Source organism: Vigna angularis, chromosome 5 (assembly GCF_016808095.1).
Source record: "Vigna angularis cultivar LongXiaoDou No.4 chromosome 5, ASM1680809v1, whole genome shotgun sequence".
Classification (NCBI taxonomy): domain Eukaryota; kingdom Viridiplantae; phylum Streptophyta; class Magnoliopsida; order Fabales; family Fabaceae; genus Vigna; species Vigna angularis.
The window spans coordinates 6,284,892-6,307,073 of NC_068974.1; the positions used below are offsets into that span (position 1 = coordinate 6,284,892).

Consider the following 22,182-nt stretch of genomic DNA (forward strand, 5'->3'; position numbering starts at 1 on the left):
ATCCAAAACTATATATGAAAGGATTCTCAAAATACAACCAAAATAAAGACATTGATATTTTTGCATCAGCACTATCTTTACCAAAAGTTTGATCTAAAGACACATCATTGCCCTCTGCTTATACCCACTAGATGATCATAACCACTACCACACGAACAACAAGAACATCCAAGTACAAAAGAAAACAAGCAGGGTAAGCTAGTGTAAACAGAAAGATCATAGAATAATTAAGATTTCAACACAAATCACATTTCAAGCCAATTAATCGGGCATCCTAAAATCATGTAGTAAATTTAGACTTGACTCATTCGGATATAGTATAAATGTCGAGCTATGGTGGTTCATGCACTTGTAGTGATAAAACAACTGGTCCACATGACCTATTCTAACCATTTTTACCAACTTCCAACACTCCTAGGTTGAATTCTAAACTACCATAGACCTAAACAAATGTGTATCATCCAACTTAAACTAGTTTTCAATTGTTTTACAACAAGATTTCAACTTAAAATCTTTTAAAACCTCACTTTAGACACCAAAATTGAATTACACAAGTTCTAGCTTATTTTTAAGTAACTTAGAGACTTTAACAAGTTAGAAATTATTTATCAACACCCTCAAAACCTTCCATTTTGACACAAAACCTACAATTCAAATTCTAACTAGCCCAAACCCCAAAAATGAACTTAAAAACCAACCAAAACACCACCAAAGTACTATTACTCTTCAATGATCAGATTTCAGCTAATTAACAATTCTAACAAGTCTTAATTCATATCTAAATAAACTCTAAAACTGAATTTACTCTTTTTAATCCTTAACTCCAAAATTCACCTATCAAAACCCTCATATTTTTACTAAAAACACATATTATTTCACCTAGTTCCATTCTCCTCCACTTTTAACCATATTCAACATAACAAAAGCATCTCAACCACGTCATTCATCATATAATTGAAGTTTAACACGAAATCATTCAACATCAACAATCATCATGTGATGAAATTCACTTACGCAACAACAATTCTCATTAACTAACAGTTCAAGCATAAACATTCAACATCTACAAACTACACACTCTAAATATTTATCAATTCATACTTTATAAATTAACATAAAACAAGAACTAGTGTCCTTTACCTCAAAGAGAACTACCAAAGTTCTAAGAACGCATAATAGTTGCTTCAAGCACAAGGAACCCTAGGAATGGCTACAAATCATTGAATTGTTATCGAAGTGAGTTCTTAGGACCTCAGATTAACAAAGAACCAGGAATAGAATACAAATGACACATCTGAAAGAGTTCCTAAGCATGATCATGGACAGAGAATTAAAGGAAAAATGATAGAAACTTACTTGCTCTAAACTAGAAACTGATTGGATAGGAATAGAGATTACTTAGTTGTAATCTCCTAAACATTTCCTGATCGTCAAACAGATGATTCGGGAATCAGATATCTTAGAGAGAAGGTAGAGAAACTCAAGGAATGAGTTTTTTTAGAGAAATTGTCTATGTTTTAAGTAACGAAACGAATTTGAGAAATTCTATTTATATTATTGAATTATTTTAAAATTAAAATATTCGATCTCATTATTTTAAAACAGTTATAAACTTTAATACTTTATTTTCTAGGCTCTTACACTAATTAAAAATATTTTTTATTAATTTTTATTGTTTTATCTACACCTATATTTCATGTATATTTTTTTTTTCAATTTTATTTTTAAGTAAGAGTTACTTTGAACTAAAATAATTATAATTTCATTTTAAATATAATTATTTTATATATTACAATAATTATTTTATCTTTTTAATAAATATTTTTTAAACTCGTATAATTTTTATAATAAAAAACTATTTAATAATAAAATTACATAAATTATTTATTTTTATAATTATTTTTAATAAAAAATATTTTATAATTTAATAAATATTTGTTAGAATTAAAAAGATAAACACATATACACGTATAGCATGTGTTCAATAGTGATTATATAATATGAATACTTATAATTTAGGTTTAAACCCTTATTTGGTCATCATATTTGTTGGTCAATCTCAAGTAAGTCATCATTTTTTTTTTTGGTCTCAGCTGGGTCCATAAACTTGTAAAATTGAGCCAATTAAGCTCTGTCCGTTAAGTTTTCACTGACACCGTTTACAGTTGCTGACATGGTGCCCACTTAATATGTTGATGTGTATTGTTTGATTACGTATAATTTTTATTTAAATTAAAAGATTATGAAATGGCAAAATTTAATTGGTTTATGTTAAAATTATAGGGTTTCCTCTCTGTGATTGTGGTTTTGAATCTATGTGCAGGTTTCGAATGAAGGTGCAAGTTGTCATGGTTGCGTGAGATTGATGATGGAGGTCGCGATTGAGAAGATGTTCGCGGTCTGGTTCTCTCTACAAATGTCTGTTGATGGTGATGTGCGAAGATGGTGTTCAGGCATGGTGGAGATCGCGAGTAGGGTGGTCTCTGCAACGACGACTTCTACTCCAATTGGGTTTTTAGATCTCTGTATTTCTCTTGCAGGTTGAAGGCTTGTGCGTGGATGAAAGATAATTGTTGGTGGCGCTGGAGCAGTAGAAGGGTTTCAGTGGATTTTTTACCAATATCTGGGAGGACTTTCCGAAACTCTAAGGATGAAAATTCCAACATTCACTCGTCATATACACAACCTTGAATGACTCTCTCAGATGTCATGGATTGGACTTCAATCAAGGAGGAGTTGAACGCAAAGAACAATAACCTCACTAGAGATTTAGAGGATTTCGTGGACGAAAATGATGACAATAGTGCAACTACATATCCTGGTTGTGCTAGGAAATCTTCTTATTTGGACAAGATTGAGTATTCCAATAACATTAAAAGCTCCCATAACTCAACATTAATATCAATAACTCAACATTAATTTCAATAACTTAAATAAATATCGATAACTCAACATTAATGTTGTATCCATGGTCACATTATTATGTTTGTTAAACGTAGTAACACTGGTTGGCTTCAAATTCTTATCTGCATGTTGCTTTTGGGTGTACAAGAAAAGTGGCAATTCCTCCTGCTTTTCTAGTATGTGTTTGTCTTCTACTTTTGTGGGATCTTTAGTTTCAGAATCTCTGCATTGGATAAACACTTTTGTAATTGTAATTGATAGTATAATGTAATTGACTAGAAATACTTTTGTCACTTTCAATAAACTGTGAATGGCTTTCTAAACTGTGACTCATTTCACACCTTCAAGAAAAGAGAGGATCAAACGCTTAGTGACTCATTTCACACCTCTCTCAATTGTGATAGAGGAGAACAGGTGATTACTGACTTAGATATAAAGTCTTTGTTCGACACAATGAGGGGTTTGATTGCTTTATAAATAAATATTATTTTAATGTGAGTTTCATTACCATATTTTCTTATAAACCTCTTCTAACATCTATTATATTTGTATATTCAAAGTATGTAGGCTAAGAATAATCTAACACCGGATTTGCAAGAAAGAGGACATTAACACATAAGAGATAAAATAACTAATAAAATCAAGTATGACAAACACGGGCAGGAGTGCAATAAACTATGAATTACTTTTCTGACTCAAAAAAACCATAAATCCTTTTTTTTTTCTTTTGTGTTTGGCATCAGGTTCTGACAAGGAAGACCCACTTAAGCCATTGTTCCCAAAAAGAGAAGAACAAAGTGAAAGGCCCCAATAGAAGTCTCTCTGCACCACTCGCAGGGTCGAAGGACCATCAAGCAAACAACCTCAATTGATACAAATTGATTTTTCTTACAGTAAAGATCCAATTAAACCTGCCCCTGCGAAGGATGACGAAGGGGCCGGAGGCTATGATTTGGACACTGGAGACAATGAGGGAGGTGAGGTTCTGGAGGACAAATTCCTTGGTTCGATTAGGAATAAATTTTGCCACGTCAAAAACTCTTAATTTAAAAAAAAATCCACATAATAAAATATTTTTACATCAGCATGCACCACGTCAGCAACTGTAAACGACGTTATTGAAAACTTAACGGACATGGCTTAATTGCCTCAATTTTACAAGTTTATGAACCCAATTGAGACCGAAAAAAAAGATGACTCACTTGAGATTGACCAACAAATATGAGGACCAAATGAGGGTTTAAACCTATAATTTATTGTCAAAACAGAAAAAGTTGGAAGAAAAGGTGAGGGTAACACAGAAAAACCAAAAAATGCAACACAAAAAGCAAATACAGAAAAGATGCTATGTAGTGATGAGCAATTTATTAGTCAAGGAAAGATAGCGAGATTACATAGTTACATACAACATCAATAACAGTAAAAATTGTCTAACTGGAATTTGAATCACAGCCTAACATCCTCTTTTTTTGTTCAAATTCTCTAAAAACTAAAATTAAGAACATTTAGGGATGTTCTCAACTCAATGAATCAGCCACTTGGAATTCAGTTCTGTAGTGCCCTAGTTTGATTATTTCTTTGTTCACTTGATCCAGTAAGAAGCGAAACTTGGTGTTAATATGTTTGCTCCTGCCACGTAACATTGGATCCTTTGCCAAATCTAGCAGACTAATTGTCAAGTGTGATCAATGTTTATCTTGAACTCTTTAAGGAGTGTAATCAACCATAGAGCTTGGCAAGCTGTAGAAAATGTAAACAATTCATACTAAAGATTCGATAAATCTAAATATCTCAAACAAGCACATTTAATCATATTCAGATTTATAAGAAAGAAAGCGGAAGCAGAAAGACCAACCTCCAGCCATTGTTGTATGCTTGCTTAAATTCTGGTTTCTGAACTCTTGCTCTTAAAACACGATGGTGATGTATATGAAGTAAAGAGTAGGCTCAGTGACCTGATATGAAATTTTCTGTAGTGCTCCAAAAACCATCACAGAGTATTTTTTTTTATAACGTTAGAAGAGATTGTTGTGGGAATCATGGCACACCCACACGTTTGAAAACGGTTTTATTTAAAATGGACCACTTTCAGAATATTAACTGCTTTTAAAATATTAACTGAAAAGGAAATAAAATAAATGTGATATGATATATTCTTAAAATGTAACCTATTTTCTGTATAAGGCTAACATTCTCCCACTTGGTCCATTTTATTCAACCATCAAACGTAATAAGAGACCAAATATATGAATCATAGTGACAGTTCCTCTAATAATGAGTATTATCTCCCATGTATTACGATGTATTTAGTCTTACATCACAAGCTCTTAACTCTAATGAATAAACCATATGTCTATTCTAGGTCACAATTAAATGAGTTTTCTCAAAGTAACTAATTATGTGCACAAATAATTGAGAAAACATTAAACTGAATAAGAGTTTTATCAAAATGAAAGTACTTGCAATGATTGTCATATCATGGAACCAAGTCCCATTCGTGTTACATGATCCTTAAAATTCTTTGGTGGCATGCCTTTAGTTAAAGGATCAACATTAATCAACTCGGTGCTAACGTGCTCAATGACCACTTTCTTTTCTTTAACACGTTCTCTTATGGCTAGATATTTAATATCGATGTGTTTACTTCGACTTTCACTTTTATTATTCTTAGCCATAAAAACAGGAGTAGAGTTATCACAATACAACTTCAGTGGCCTAGCAATTGAGTCCACAACTCTAAGCCCAGATATAAAACTCTTCAATCATACACCATGTGAAGTAGCCTCAAAACAAGAAACGAACTCAGTCTCCATAGTAGAAGTAGCAGTCAAGGTCTGCTTTTTGCTACTCCAAGATACAACTCCACAAGCTAGCATGAAAACATAGCCAGATGTAGATTTTCTGGTATCAACACAACTAGTAAAGTCTGAATCAGAGTAGCCTACCACTTCCAAATTATCAGTTTGTCTATACATGAGCATGAAATCTTTTGTTCCTTGAAGATATCTCATTTTCTTTTTGCAGCTTTCCAGTGGTCAACACCTGGATTACTCTGATATCTTCCTAAAACTCCAACTGCAAATGCAATGTCAGGTCTAGTACAAACTTGAGCATACATAAGACTTCCGACAGCTGAAGCATATGGAATATTTTTCATCTGTTCCTACTCAAGATCATTTTTCGGGCATTGACTTAATTCAAGTTTGTCACCCTTTACAATGGGAGCTACACTTGGTGAACAATTCTTCATGTTAAACCTCTCTAAAACTTTGTTGATATAGGTCTCTTGAGACAAACCCAAAATGCCTCGAGATCTTTCTCTATGGATCTTAATACCAATGACATAAAATGCCTCTCCCATATCCTTCATGTCAAAGTTCTTTGAGAGAAATTGTTTCACTTCATATACTAAACCCTTATCGTTGGTTTCAAGCAAAATATCATCCACGTATAATACAAGGAAACAAATCTTACTCCCACTAACCTTTTGGTATATACTTGATCCATGACGTTTTCTTCAAAACCGAATGAAGTGATAACATCATGAAATTTTAGATACCATTGGCGGGAGGCTTGTTTTAATCCATAGATGGATTTATTAAGCTTACATACCAAGTGCTCATTGTCTTTAGAAGAGAATCCTTCAGGTTGTTTCATGTAAACCTCTTCCTCTAGATCACCATTAAGGAATGTTGTTTTCACATCCATTTGATGTAACTCAAAATCAAAATGAGCTACTAATGCCATAATTACTCGGAAGGAATCTTTCTTAGATACAGGAGAAAAGGTCTTTGTGTAGTCAATTCCTTCTCTTTGAGTGAATCCTTTGGCAACAAGTCTTGCCTTATGTCTCTCAATGTTTCCTTTTGAGTCTTTCTTGGTTTTAAAGACCCATCTACATCCAATGGATTTTACACCATCAGGCAACTGAACGAGATCCCAGACTTTGTTGGATGCCACAGAATCCATCTCGTCTTTCATGGCATCATACCATAGGTTTGATTCTTTAGAACTCATGGCTTGTGAAAACGTTTCAGGATCATTTTCGACTCCAATGTTGTAATCCGATTCTTGTAAATACACTTCATAATCACTAGAAACTGCTGGTCTTCTGATTCTAGTAGATCTTCTTAATGTTGTGTCAACATCTTGATGAGAAGCTTGTTGTTCAACTGGTTGTTCAACATTTACTTGTTGCTCCTCATCAACAACTTGATCTATATTATCATTCTCAACAGTTTGTGGAACTTCAATTATTGGTTGTCTAATTTGCTTTTGAACTAGAGGAGCGTGAATGACTACTAATCTTTCATTTGATTGGAAGGTTTGAGCTTCATAGTGATCTTTTTCAAGATCAACGTCTTGATTTAAATCACTCCCACTAATCAAATCATTTTCAAGAAACTTTGCATTTCTTGATTCCACAATCTTAGTGTTATGAGTTGGACAATAGAATCTATAACCTTTGGACTTTTCAGCATATCCAATGAAATACCCACTAATAGTCCTTGGGTCTAGTTTCTTCTCTTGTGGATTATAAATTCTCACTTCAGACGGACATCCCCAAACGCGTACATGTCGTAAACTAGGTTTCCAACCTTTGAATAAGTCAAAAGGTGTTTTTAAAACAGCCTTAGTTGAGACCCGATTTACTATATACACAACCGTCTTAAGTGCTTCAGTCCACAAGAACTGAGGAAGTTTTGAATTACTCCTCATACTTCTCACCATATCCATCAAGGTTTGATTTCTTCTTTCTACTACACCATTCTGATCTGGAGAACCAAGCATGGTATATTGGGCAACAATCCCATGTTCTTGAAGAAATCTAGCAAACAGACTAGGTGCTTGTCCATTCTCCGTGTATCTACCGTAGTACTCTCCACCTCTATCTGATCTCACAACCTTAATTTTCTTTCCACATTGTAACTCTACTTCAACCTTAAAAACTTTAAAGGCATCTAAGGCTTCATCCTTAGAACGAAGTAAGTACAAATACATGTATCGTGAGTAATCATCTATAAAGGTGATAAAGTATTTTGGACTACTTGCGTCCATATCCGGACAACAAATATCTGTATGAATAATTTCTAGTAAACTTGAACTCCTCTTAGCACCTCTTTTGGACTTGTTGGTTTGCTTACCCTTAATGCAATCCACGCAAGTCTCAAAATCAGTAAAATCCAAAGTACTAAGTACTCATTCATTTACTAATCGCTTAATTCTCTCAATGGAGATATGTCCCAATCTACGGTGCCATAAAATAGAAGAATCCTCATTCACAACACATTTTTAACCCAACGGAAACATTCATAGAATTATAAGCAGCGTTGTTTTGCAATTTAATAAAGTAAAGACCATCGCATAATTCCCCAAAGCCAATAACTTTGGATTTATTCAATAAAGTAAAACTAGAATCCATAAAATTAAAGGACAAACCCAAAGGTGCAAGTTGTGAAATAGAAATCAAGTTCTTCCTAAAACTAGGAACATAAAAGGTCTTTTCTAAACATAAAACAAAATCACTGCTTAAAACTAAATTGCACGTCCCAATAGCTTCAACATGTGAACTCATCTTGCTTCCTGAATAGATGTATTGCTCACTTCCCATCGGTTTCCTTAGGTTTTCCATACCCTGCAAGGTATTAGAAACATGGATTGTGGAACCAGAATCAATCCATCATGTGTTATGATTAAAACTAGTCAAATTAGATTCATAACAGACAAAAGCAAATAAATTACCTTTCTTTTCAAGCCAATCCTTAAACTTTTGACATTCCTTCTTCATGTGTCCCTTCTTTTTACGAAAGAAACATCTGGACTCCTTCTTAATAACTGGCTGAGCAGGAATCTTTCCCTTCTTATTAACTTGGTTCTTCTTATTCTTAAATGAAGTGGTCAAGTTCACCTTCTCCCCTTCTTCAATCAATAGCATTTCTTCTTCTTGAACACACATGGTCAATAATTCATTAATAGACCACTTGTCCTTATGTGTGTTGAAAGAGATTTTAAAGGGAGCGTAATGGTGAGGCAAAGTGCACAAAATATAGTGCACTAGGAAAGAATCAGACATGGTAACTTCCAAAGCTTTTAGTTGAGCCACAATGTCCCTTATGCACATGATATGATCACGCACTCCCTTAATTCCACTAAGCTTTAAGGATGAAAACTGCATTATAAGAGTGTTGGCAAGAGATTTATCAGATGTCGTAAACTGCTCATCAATAGCCCTCAGTAAATCCTTGACATTCTCATACTGATCAACCGAACCCCGGATTCCAGCAGAAATGTTGGTTTTTATGAACGTTATGGAGAGACGATTTGACCTCTCCCATTTTTCATAAAGTTCAATGGCATCTGGAGCGCTAGTCTCAATAATACCCGATGGTTCAGGTTTTCTAATAGCATAGTGTATGTCCATCCAGCCTAAATGAAGAAGAACTCTCTCCTTCCAAATCTTATAATTATCTCCTTTCAACTCGGGAATACCACACTTGATATCAGAAATATTCACAGATTGAGAAACTGCAAATTTAAAATATTCATGTTCATTATCATAATTTGAGACTAAAATAAATGTCATGTTTTACCAATGCAAAACATGTCTTTACCAATGAGTCTATTAACATAAAACTTGCCTATGGGCTAAAGTCTTACTCAATTAGACTCATTTAACCTTATGATAAAACTATTAAATTATATCACATTCCTAATTCCTATGGGAAAATTAAGAATTATAATAAATATTTTATCCTAATTAATCATACAAATGTAAGGAAAATCCTGTGGATATATTTCATCACATTATATATAATTAATTACAATTAGGTTTAAATGTTTACTTCATCCCCATGTTAAGAGGGGAATTTCTGTTTAGTACCCAGATTTAAAAATGTATTTATTGAGTCCCAGAGTTGTAAAAAGTGTATAAATGAAGTCCCCTCCGTTAAATTGACTTAAACGGAGTTAACTGAGTAATGACCTGACTTCGTTTTTTTTCTCTCTCCTCTGTTATTCCTGCCATCTTTTCCTCTGTTAAACAAAAACGAAGCCAGTGCTTTATTTCAGAAACCCCAAACACAGTCTCTCGTACCCACTACTGCTCACTAAGGGTTTTCCTTTTGGTTGAGATTGAAACCAAACCAAAATGCTGGCCACTACACTTCTGATGGTCGATACGACAATACTGGTCGTAGCAGTTTCGGCGGACATGACAGTTACGGTGGCCCTAGAGGCAGGTTCTACAACATCCCCAGTTAAGTGGTGGTAATGAACACTGGTCTCCTTCCCAACCACAGCCAAAAGAATAGTGGCAACGGAAGTTAAATCCTTCTTCTTCTTCCCGTGGGGAATCTTTAGAACCACATGCTTCTCAACCTGGACCTGAAATTGGAATTGAAACTGACAATTCATAGCTTAAAAAATGCACCAATCTTTATAATAAATGATAGTAAGAATTCAATTTATATTTTCAATTTTTTACAGACGTCAGATCTTTGAGGATTTACTTGTCGGATTGAAAGTTGTGGAGGCAACAAGATGAATTATGTGCCCATGGAGTTGTGCGTCTTGATCAAGGATCAAAGATGCCCTGAAGAGAACTTAATGAATACAGATGTTGACAATGTGTTGAGAAGAATGTCATTGACTACTGTAGGAGAAAGGCGAAGAAAAATATGCACTATAGTGGAATCAGAGGAAGGACCGTGTGGGTAAGTGAATTTGATTTAAAATATTCAAAATAATATATTTTAGTTAATTCATTGTCATCTTCTATGTTTATATATTATATACACTTTAATTTATGCGATACTTCTGGGATTTTATAGTTGTATAACAAGAGTATTCAAATAATTGAACACAATTTATATCATTTAGTTATAATTTTTGGTTTTTCTATTATAGTTACAGAACTTTAGTTTTTAAGTTTCATTTTCACTAATTTTAATAAAAAGCATATGTCACTTTACGGAGAGAGAAAGATGGCAGGAAGAGAGAGAAAAAGATGGCAGGAATAACAGAGGAGAGAGAAAAAAACGAAGCCACGTCATTACTCAGTTAACTCCGTTTAAGCCAATTTAACGGAGGGGACTTCATTTATACACTTTTTACAACTTTGGGACTCAATAAATGCATTTTTAAAACTGGGTACTAAACAGAAATTCACCTCTTAACATGGGGATGAAATAAGCATTTAAGCCTTACAATTAATGTTTCAATAAAGTGATCTTTATAATATAATATAATTAATTAAAGATGTTGTGGCTACTATCTCATTATTAAAAATTATATTTATCACTAAACATTAAATTCTCTATAGGTCTTATATTTAATCTAAATAAAATATAAGAGTCATATTATAAATATATAATATTCAAAAAATTATTATACTAACATTAAATATTAGTATAATGTCCACGTGCACTTTAATCCTAATTGCGTGTATACCCGTGCCTATCATAACACCATAACAACGTGCATATATATATATATATATATATATATATATATATATATATATATATATATATATATATTATACGCATATAATAGCAACAGGAAAAAGGCATCTAATATAAAACGTAAACAATAAATAATATATATTTATGTATATGTATGAAAAACAATCAGCAATCCGTGTGCGCAGAATGAAAAGACAACTCTGGATTAAAACCAGAAGCGTACAATATTAATTAAAACCAGAAGCAGCGTACTTTTCAATCTCCAGTGCGCGTATGTATACATCACATAAAGAAGAAAAATAAAAACTGAATATATTTTTCTGAAAGATGCCCAAAATGAAACGCAAAAACAAATGTCGTTTCGATCATCTTCAACCTTTCACATGATTCCAACAAGGCATATACAAACCCGAACCCAATAATATGTGAGGGTTTTAACATCAAAATTTCACAGAAAACTTTCTTCTTTCGATTCAGTTTCAAAACAATTGATAAAACTAAAAACACAATACGCAGAGGAGTGAACCAGACAAGGCAGAGGATAAACAGCTCTGATACCAAATGTAAACAATTCATACTAAAGATTCGATAAATCTAAATATCTCAAACAAGCACATTTAATCATATTCAGATTTATAAGAAAGAAAGCGGAAGCAGAAAGACCAACCTCCAACCATTGTTGTATGCTTGCTTAAATTCTGGTTTCTGAACCCTTGCTCTTAAAACACGATGGTGATGTATATGAAGTAAAGAGTAGGCTCAGTGACCTGATATGAAATTTTCTGTAGTGCTACAAAAACCATCACACAATATTTTTTTTATAACGTTAGAAGAGATTGTTGTGGGAATCATGGCACACCCACACGTTTGAAAATAGTTTTATTTAAAATGGACCACTTTCAGAATATTAACTGCTTTTAAAATATTAACTGAAAAGGAAATAAAATAAATGGGATATGATATATTCTTAAAATGTAACCTCTTTTCTGTATAAGGCTAACAGAAAAAGCATAGATATATTCTGCTTCATACATTGATGATGCCACCACAGTCTATTTCTTTGAGCTCCATGATATAAGAGATCCTCAGAGCAGAAAAACTTGTCCAGAGGTGCTCTTTCTATCACTCAAATCACCACACCAATTTGAGTCCGAGTAGGTTATGAGTTTCAACTGATCATCTGCTTTGTTTTGATGTTTAAAGAGAAGTCCATATTCTAAGGTTCCTTTGAGGTACCTTAGAATTCGTTTGGCAACAACAAGATGTGATGTCTCAGGTCACAATTAATGTTATCTCTGTCCTGCTGTGACAAATAAAACGAAGGCATTCAATCATCTGTCGGCACAAAGTTGTATCAGCTGATTCTTCATCTTGATTCTTCATGAGCTTTAACCTCTATGGGAACCTTATCTTTAGGCAGAGTTACCATTTCCCAAGTTTCGTTCTTTTCTTCTTAGCTCATCTTTCATTGTTGATCTCTACTCCTCATTATTCAAGGGTTCTTCAATATTGATTACTTCAATGTCTGCCATGAGTGCAAGATGTTAAACAAGATCACCTTCTTCTGATACAACATTGTCTGAAAAGACATGATAGTCTGGAAGACTTGAGGCAGGCCTACTACACTGTATATCAGATATTTGCCTTGTATTAGCCTCTGTGACCTGATCCTCCATATACACTTTGACACCAGCTGAGTCAATTTTAGACACAGATTCCCACGTCTTGGACTCATCAAAGTGAACATCTCTACTGAAGCATACTTGATTCAATTTGGGATTGTATAGTTTATATGAGCAAGTTGAGTTATATCCAACAAAGATCAACGATTCTCCCTTATCATCCAATTTCTTTCTTCTTTGATCTGGTATATGTGTTAAAAACACAATGAACCCAAAACCTTGAAACTCTTCACAAAGGGTTTAATACCAGACCACGCTTCTTCTGGCACCATGAAGGCACCATCGAGTTGAGACTTTTGGTAGGACATCTATTTATCATGTACTGTCATAGCCGCTTCACCCCAAAGATTATGTGGAAGGTTTTTCTGTTTGAGCATGCTTCTGATCATATTCAATATGGTCTGATTTCTCCTTTCTGCTACTCCATTGTATTGTGGAGTATATGGTACAACTACTGCAAGGCTCATCATTGCAAAACCACAGGGAGATGGAGGAGGGAGGCGACAACGGAGGGAGAGAGGGGAAGGGGAGGAGCGACCATGGAAAAGAAGGAAGAAGAAGGAGAGGAGGAGAGGATGACACATGTGTCATTAGTTAAAAGGCCACGTGTACATGGTAAAAAAACCAGTGTGTAGACAAGGATCATGATATGTTAACAACTTTTAATAACAACTTTTTGATAATAGACTATGTGTCATTATTTTATTGGTCCGTATATTTGAAACGAACCAATCACAAGCTACCAGATGTAAAAAAGTTGTAAAAAAACAATTGTTAAAAAAACATTTTCCTACAGAAAATCAATGAATGCAACATGGATACTAAGCTTAAGCAGACAAACAAAATAGTAGCAAAAAGGATAACACCGAAAATTTTTACGTGGGAAACCCTTTTCGAAACAAATCACGGGACCATCTCTAGTAAAAATATCTCCACTATAAATATAGGATTACAAATTCTTTCTCTTACTCTCTTAGGATCACTCTATACAAAAACTCTCTCTTTTTCACATTCACACAGTTTTTGTTGCACTATGTCTTCACCTCTCAATGGTATTTCTCTCTTCACGGTAGTGTGTACCCGTGGCTTTCTCTCTCTTCTCTCTTAGTTTCTTTCTTCACCGTATTTTGATTCTCAGGTGGTGTGTTTTCTCTTTATGGTTTGCCTTCTGTTAGATATATTATCTTTATTTATCTTTTATCTTTATCTTTATCTTTATCTTTTATCTTTTAGTTAGTTTGTTATTATTTCTTATTTGTATTTTGGGCTTAGCCCATATGTGTGTATCTAACACAAGGGAGATTAATCCCAAATATAGTTTTTCACTATATTCAACATGGTATCTAGAGCATAAGGTTTTTGTTCGTTGGTCTTGCTCACTACAACCGTCATAGCTGTTAGAGTTGTCATCGTCGACGTTAGTGTCGTTGTCTCCATCGCCGACCACCTTGATTGGGCCTCTTTTGAGTTCTAGGTTTTGTACTCTCTTGCTTGTTCATGGCTTCTAACCCGTCCATATATGCTAACTATGTCAACGTGCATTTATTTATTGATAAGTTAGATGGTACTAATTATGCGACTTGGGCATCAGACGTTAAACTTTGGCTTAAGAGTCAAGGGTATCTTGATCATATTAGGTTGACTTGACTTGACCTTAGGTTAGAGCTGATTCAGCCAACCTTCGGTTAAAGCCAATTTGGCAGACCTTCGTCTTGGATCGACTCAGTCTACCTTTTCTTGAGCCAACTCGACTGACCTGCACCTAGAATCGACTTAGCCATTTTCTGTTGGGATCAACTAAATCATCCTTCGACCTACATTGGACTGGTAAGACTTGGCCAAATTTTGAACGGGGACGACTTGATTTAATTTATGTCGAGACTAAACACCCGAATTTCAGTCAGACCATACTTTGCTGAATATTAGCTCGACTGGACTCTGTCAAATTTTGGCTAGGCCCGATTCAATTGAGTTTCAACCAAATTTCATCTAGGTCCTTCTCAACCAAATTTTTGTAGGGATCTTCTTATCTTGTGACGAATCTGACCTTCAGGTTGGGAAGACTAGGATCAACCTTTGTCTGAAAATGATTAAGTCTAACCTTCAATTGGGACCTTAGACATACCTTGATTTTAGATCTTTAGAATCCCAAAAATATTCAATCTAAATCCATTTAAACATATTAGGATTTGGAAATCTAATTAAATGGATTAGATTTAAAATCTAAAAATATAAATTTAGATTTAAAATTTAAAAATATAAATTTAGATTTGAGATAAATTCATTTAAATGAACTTAAAATAATATAAATTTAAATTATTATGCACCGAATCTCAAAATTTGGATAATTTGCACATCCTTTATCTTTGCTTATTTAGTTTAATTGATTTTGTTTTAACTATTTATTGTTCCTATTTCGATTTTATCTTGATTTATTTATGTAAAGTAATTCTTCATCATCTATATCATTATATTATGATATCTCATTTCACCAATAATATTAGTCGTCAAACACAGCTTTATGTGGAGGGAACAATTTATTACATTTTATCAGTAAGGTCTTGTTCACTTGAGTGGATTTGAGGGAGAGTAATTGAGAGGATTTGAAAATAAATTTTTTTGTTGATTATTTGAGTGAATTTGGAGGTAAATGAGATTGGATTTGGAAGTAAATTTTTTTAATCTGTCACGTCAATCAAATCCTATACTAATTCTCACAAACTTTACTTCCAAATTCATTCTTACTTACCTCCAAATTGACTCAAATAAACAACAAAAAAATTTATTTTCAAATCCTCTCAAATCCCCTCAATTACTCTCCCTCAAATCCACTCAAGTGAACAAGAGTTTTATAGATAAATATTTATATTAATAAATGTAACTAACAATTTGAAACGGAACTACAACAATTGAGTTCAGCAACAAGCTTACGTGACTTGTGTCAAATTTAGTGTTTAATGGTGTCAACCACTAGTAAATAATAACATGCTTAACAGAGTTTGTTTTTCTTTCCACAACATTATCAATCTGACATCGCTTTACATTTGGTTCTCTTCACCAAATACACAAGTTTCAATGGTTTCAATGTTCTCAACCTAAAGCTTCGTATCTGTTTAGCTACGGTCAATAATTCTACATCGTTGAAGAATTGAAAGAAAAAAGAATTAAATACATCTTTTTCTTTTACCTCTCTCAACGTCTTTATCCAAAGCGGACAAAATTGATATTCCTGCTTTGGAAGGTGAAGCCATGGCATTTTCTTGCTTCCACTTCCTATCTTGCATCTATCATTGTGATGGAAAGCTCATTAACTGAGCATAGTGTGTGATTTTCTGATGAAGAATTTGTTTCGGTTGTAACATCTGATTCAGTGTAAAAGCCAGGAACCTTTGGCTTTGGTAATGATTTTTCACCATTCAACATTAGAACCACCGATGACATGTCTGGTCTGTCGTTTGGTCTTTGTTGCACACACAATAGCCCGACCTGTATGCATCGAGTGACTTCAGACTCTAGGCATTGTTCTCCTATCAATTCATCAAGCAGTTCGAGTGCTCTCTCTTCAGTCCATAATCTCCATGCCTAAGAAGGTGAGAATTAAATTAGTGTGATGCAGATGATTAAATTTTTTACTAATTATCAGCATAGTTATATCAGAATGCTTACATGGCCAAGAAGATTATTGTTGTTTTCTGGGTCTGAAAATTCCCTGTTTTTCTTCCCACTTACAATCTCTAGTACTATCACACCATAACTAAACACATCTGATTTCACTGAAAAATGTCCACGTGCAGCATACTCAGGAGGCATGTATCCACTGAAAACAAAGTTTTCACTGTAAATTGTTGAAACACGAAAACAGAAATATCAAACAGATAAAAAATAGCTTACTATGTTCCAGCCACCCTATGAGTCTTTCCCTCAACTTGATCTCCCAAAAATGATCGAGCCAAGCCAAAGTCTGCTATTTTGGGATCCATATTTGTGTCTAGTAAAATATTGCTAGTTTTAAGATCTCTGTGAATAATCCTTAGTCTGGAATCTTGATGCAGATAGAGAAGTCCTCGAGCAATGCCACTGATAATGTTGAATCTCATGCGCCAATCTACCAACTTCCTCTTGGTTTCGTCTAGGAAAACATTACACATATTTAGCATAGTTGTACCTATATTCTTAAGTCACAAATAAGAAATAAGAAGATTGCCACAGATGATTGATATAGTTGTGAGAATTCTAACCAAAAACAAAGAAGTCCAAGCTTTTGTTTGGCATGTATTCATAAATTAGCATTTTTTCTTCTCCTTCAATGCAACAGCCCAGGAGCTTTACAAGATTACGGTGCTGAAGTTTTGCAATCAAAGCAACTTCATTTTTGAACTCTTCTAACCCTTGTCCGGAATTCTCTGCGAGTCTTTTCACTGCTAACTCTTGTCCATCTAACAGTATGCCCTGATAGAAAAATCATCTGCTAAAGTTAGAAAGTTCTTAAGAAAAACAGAATGTTTGGAAACTGTCTCTGTTCGTCACCTTGTATACTGGTCCAAAACCACCTTCACCAAGCTTGTTTTTGGTTGAAAAGTTTTGGGTAGCATTAGCAATGACCAGAAAATCGAAAGTTGGAAATTCAAGGTCTTCCTTTTTCTGCTTATGCTTGCTGTAAAGTTTTCTAGCTATCCCTGAATGGTTAGAAAATAACAATAGTTAAACACTAACAAGTACTATGCATACATTATGTTTTCTTCTTTTCTTTATTCCTAATACATAACATTTGATGGTAAATTATATCTACGTACTTACCTGGATTTTTTCTTATAATTATGCATGCACATGTGACTAATCCGAAAATAATCACACCAACTGTAATTGCTGCTATCTTTATGGTGATTTTTCCATGGCCAGCATGATCTGAAAGAAACAACATAATAAGTCACTGAATTTAACCACAGCAGCTCTTAGAATAATGCAATAATCAACAAGAAATTGAACACAATACCTAATTCGGAAGCAGGGACTCTGATGTAAAAGTCTTGTCCCCACTGAGAGAAATTCCTCATGTCAACCAGATCATTAAACCAAATCAGACAACCACTTCCTTCGTCACGAACATCTAAATTTGCACATGCTGTACAAGAACAGTTTCTAATGCACAACTTCATACATTCATCAAGGTTCATGGTTGCATCAAACCATGAGGAAGAAGTGTCTGGCAACTTCATGTGCTTGTATTTCAAGAAGCCATCTGTGTATATGTTCGTGCAGTTAGATTTATTCCTTGGCACACAGCCATTGTGCCAAATTGATATATTCCACTCATCAGGAAACTTAGGAACATACCCTCTTAGGCATTCACAAATAGGAAAGTTACCATCATAAATGCATACAGAATTTGCACCACAGAAGGCATAATTCTCGCATTGATCTTCCTCCCCACTTGAGACCACTTGCCTCGTCCTTGTTTCAGTTGTCCAAAACCAACTTTGTCCTGTGCCTGAAGGGGTCAGTGTGTACACAAAGAAGTCCAATTCATCACTAAGACTGTACCAAAAATACACCTCTTTTTCATTGAACACAAATTTTACAGACGTACCACGAGCTGGAATAGGATTTCCAACCAGAGACAAGCCATTCCATGGCCCTGCTCTTGCTTTTATATCAGTTCCCTTGAACTTTATTATTTGAGGATATCCTCTAAGATCCACTTTTATAACATATTCTCCCTCTGCAGGATCCTCATCACTTTTCCAAGATGCTATATATCTTTCCACACCAGTCTCTAGGTTCCATCCAAACTTCATTTCTGGCATCTGTGTATCACCCGGATAATCAAAACTCTGCCACAAGATGCTATCCTCCTTTGTTTCCCCTCCATTTCTCACTACAAAATTTCCAGAATCCAAAAGACGAGTAATTGGATCATTCACTGTATTGCTTGATCTGTTGGGTGATGACCAAATGATGTTGTTTGTGCCATTGAATAGCTCAAGAACCCCTTTTTGGTTGAGTTTGAGAACTCCTGAATTATTCTCAAGAGGTGTATTTCGGTTTGCCACCCATACCACAGTGAAAGGGGATACATTTGTGTACCATATTCCCAAATATCTTCTTGCTGAATTTCGTGGACTGAAGAAACCCAGTTCAGTAATTCCACCTGCTGAAACCAAAGTCTCGTTCTTAATATCTTGGATGGATTCGCTCACTGCTAAACTGTCTAAGGAACAATAAGAAATCGTAGACATGCACGAGAATAAGAACAACAAAATAGATAACATTGTGATAGCACAAATGGGATTGCGCTCTCACTCTATTTTAATTACCATTAATGTATACTCTAGCTTTGGTGTGTGTTCAGAAAATCCTTAGTGAAAAAAGGTTCTTTTGTTAGAGATATGCATATAGGATAGAAACCTCAATTTACAAATTGATTTTATCAAATTAAATTAAGTTTAAAATTTTTAAAATAAATTTATAATTATTTGAAGTTCATTTTAACTAAATTTATTAATTCGAAATAAGCATTAATAAAGGTTTTTTGAGAAGTATATTAGATATCTACTAGAGATAAAAAATATTTATTCCAATATTTAAAATGAAGATGAAAAAGGCATTTCTTTCTCCGAAATTTCCTGTTACATAACAATCGGTATCCATGTTGGACTTTTAAGCAATCCACCAGAGACTTAATTGCTTGATGATATTCCAAAGTCGGCCTAAAGTCCATAAATTTAATGGTTTCTTAAACTTTGTTGCTTGAAGTCCAAATCATGCCAAAGGAGTCCCTAGTACTACTAATAGCAAGGTTGAATAATTGAAGTCAGTCACATGTTTTGACCGATTCATAATGACATTTCCAATTTTATAGAATCAAGAAGATTATAAGTTGAATCACGTTTAAATTAAAAAGCTCAGTTCCACCAATTATTTTTTACTTATATGTTCCGTAATCAGTCACCACCTTCAAATCGATACATGTCCAAATCAACTTGAAAATTAACATCTTAAAAATGACTTTGACTTTTCTTGGTTTTTATACAAGTTAACTTTATTTTTTATATATATTTTATTTTATTCTTAATTTTTTTTAATACTTTTAAAAAGTTCATTTAAACATTTTCAAGTGAATAAGCAATATCATGAAAATATTGGACTGAATTCAAATGTTATTATGCCATGACCCAAAGAACAAAGAAATAAGATGATACAATACAACTGCACCAAAGCAAAGAATCTATACTCTGTTATGATTGGAAACTACAATGGTGTGTGTGAGAGAACCGATGGTATACCTATCCGTCCAAAAAGAAAAAAAAAATTGCCTTTTTACTTACTAGTTATTTATTCATAAAACTATTAGCAGATCTTTTCACGGTATCGATAAATATTTTTAAAATATATTAACAAAATAAATTAATACTTTTTTATATTTTCTTTCATATTACATGATGCCGATTGTTATGTTTTTTAAAGAATAAAGTTATTCAACTAAAATAAACTTATATGTCCTATTTCGTATTATACGTGGTTTGATTAAATAAAATAAAGCATAATGTTTATTATAATTAAACTCGTGAATTGTTTATGATAAAATTCTTAGAATTACATTATGTTTGTATACGTAAAAAACTTGTTTGCTACTTGACAGTTTTTTAAGTCTGTAATGTAATGATATATAAGTTTGAGATGACTTACATAATAGAACTCTTAAAAAAAATAATTCAAAATATTTTTAATATTTAATTCCTGTTTAATAATGATAAATATTTTACTATTTTCGAATAAGAGGTTAGAAATATTATCCTTCTTTTCTTAAATTAATTCTAACAGGATTAAGTCATAATAATAATATTGTTAAGGTTAATTATCTGAAATATTATTTGTTTTAGAGTTCCTACAATTTTATCTTTAAAAAATACATGAAAAAGTGGATGAATTTAAATTATCCTTGTCTCAACTTTTAAGTAATATGGGATTGTCAGGGTACTAAGATAGATATGCTTTGTTGGTTTCGAATGTTGTGATCATATTGACATATCATTGGGTATGTACTCACTCTCCTATAAATCCTAACAATGGGTCTTGATACGATTAAATGAGAGCGGTAGGGACATCAACTTTTGAAAAGTGAACCAAGACAGCACGAAACTTCTTTGAGAGAACTTTTCAAACCCACCAACTATCTATAGTGACAATAAAAATAAATGGCTCATTGATATAAAAATCTTCATCGATGAATGTATGATAGATATGAAGGAATGAGGAGGCAATTAACTCACTAAATTGATGCTCCAAATATATTGTTTCTTTGCAAAACTTGAATTACCTCCTCCCACAAACCCTTCAATGATGATGGTGTTAATAGTTCGTGAAACATTATTAGGATTTTCTTGTTGTTCGATTTGTTGTTGCTTATTAAGACAAGATTACTAGTGTAGAGACGGTTTTAGACGTATATTATTTTGAGTTTTTTACGTCTGATCCCGACTTGACGTCTAGTCGGGTGATGTTGATGGGACGTCGGACTCCAGTCAGACGTCTGACATGTATAGATCAAACGTCTATATAGACGTTTGACCTGTACAGATCAAACATCTATATAAATGTCTGACTTGAACAGATCAGACGTCTAAAACGTCGCCGTATTTGATTGGATCTTTCTCCGGTTGAGGCCTCTCGGGTTGCTCCTGACTCATGGTGATTCGAGTTCACAACATTATATTTTAGCTGAAGAAAATGAATTGCACGTTTTTTTTTGTATGGGATGGTTTTAAAAACGTAGTGGAGGGAATTAGAGGAGTGCAAAACGCAAGAAATCGCCGCCCAAGGACACGAGCAAAATTACACCAAAATCCAACGAAAACACATTTTAATCAGTTCAAATGAAAGATAATTCATCAAAGAGTAATGTAATTGGAGTAAAATTAATTTAAAACGGTGCAAAAGTGAGAAAACGAGAAAAACATAGCCCGTGGAGAGAAAACGTGAGAAAGATAATGAATAGTGAGTGCGCGTAACGGTTGCCTCACGTTTGCGATGTTTTAATTGAGACATTTAGAAGTCGATTCCCCCACAATAGACGTCTAAATGGCTTTAGAAGTCGGAGTGGCAGGATTAGACGTCTAAATGGAGTCAAAAAGTGA

At 33.8% G+C, this 22,182-nt stretch overlaps 1 protein-coding gene across 2 annotated transcripts; it reads right to left on the minus strand.

The window, feature by feature from the left end:
- Positions 1-16,034: 16,034 nt before the first annotated feature.
- Positions 16,035-19,404, minus strand: LOC108339046 (G-type lectin S-receptor-like serine/threonine-protein kinase At4g27290). 2 transcript variants are annotated; one of them, XM_052878500.1, is made up of 8 exons: positions 18,636-19,404; positions 18,042-18,530; positions 17,846-17,953; positions 17,576-17,724; positions 17,287-17,497; positions 16,940-17,177; positions 16,715-16,865; positions 16,035-16,630 (listed from the first exon to the last, which is right to left on the minus strand). In XM_052878500.1, exons 1-8 carry the CDS (start codon positions 19,315-19,317, stop codon positions 16,322-16,324), a joined length of 2,337 nt encoding a protein of 778 aa, XP_052734460.1. In that variant the 5' UTR covers positions 19,318-19,404; the 3' UTR covers positions 16,035-16,321. The 2 variants fall into 2 exon arrangements, with proteins under 2 accessions (XP_052734460.1, XP_017431687.2); XM_017576198.2 differs by having other exon boundaries at positions 18,042-19,404.
- Positions 19,405-22,182: the final 2,778 nt, after the last annotated feature.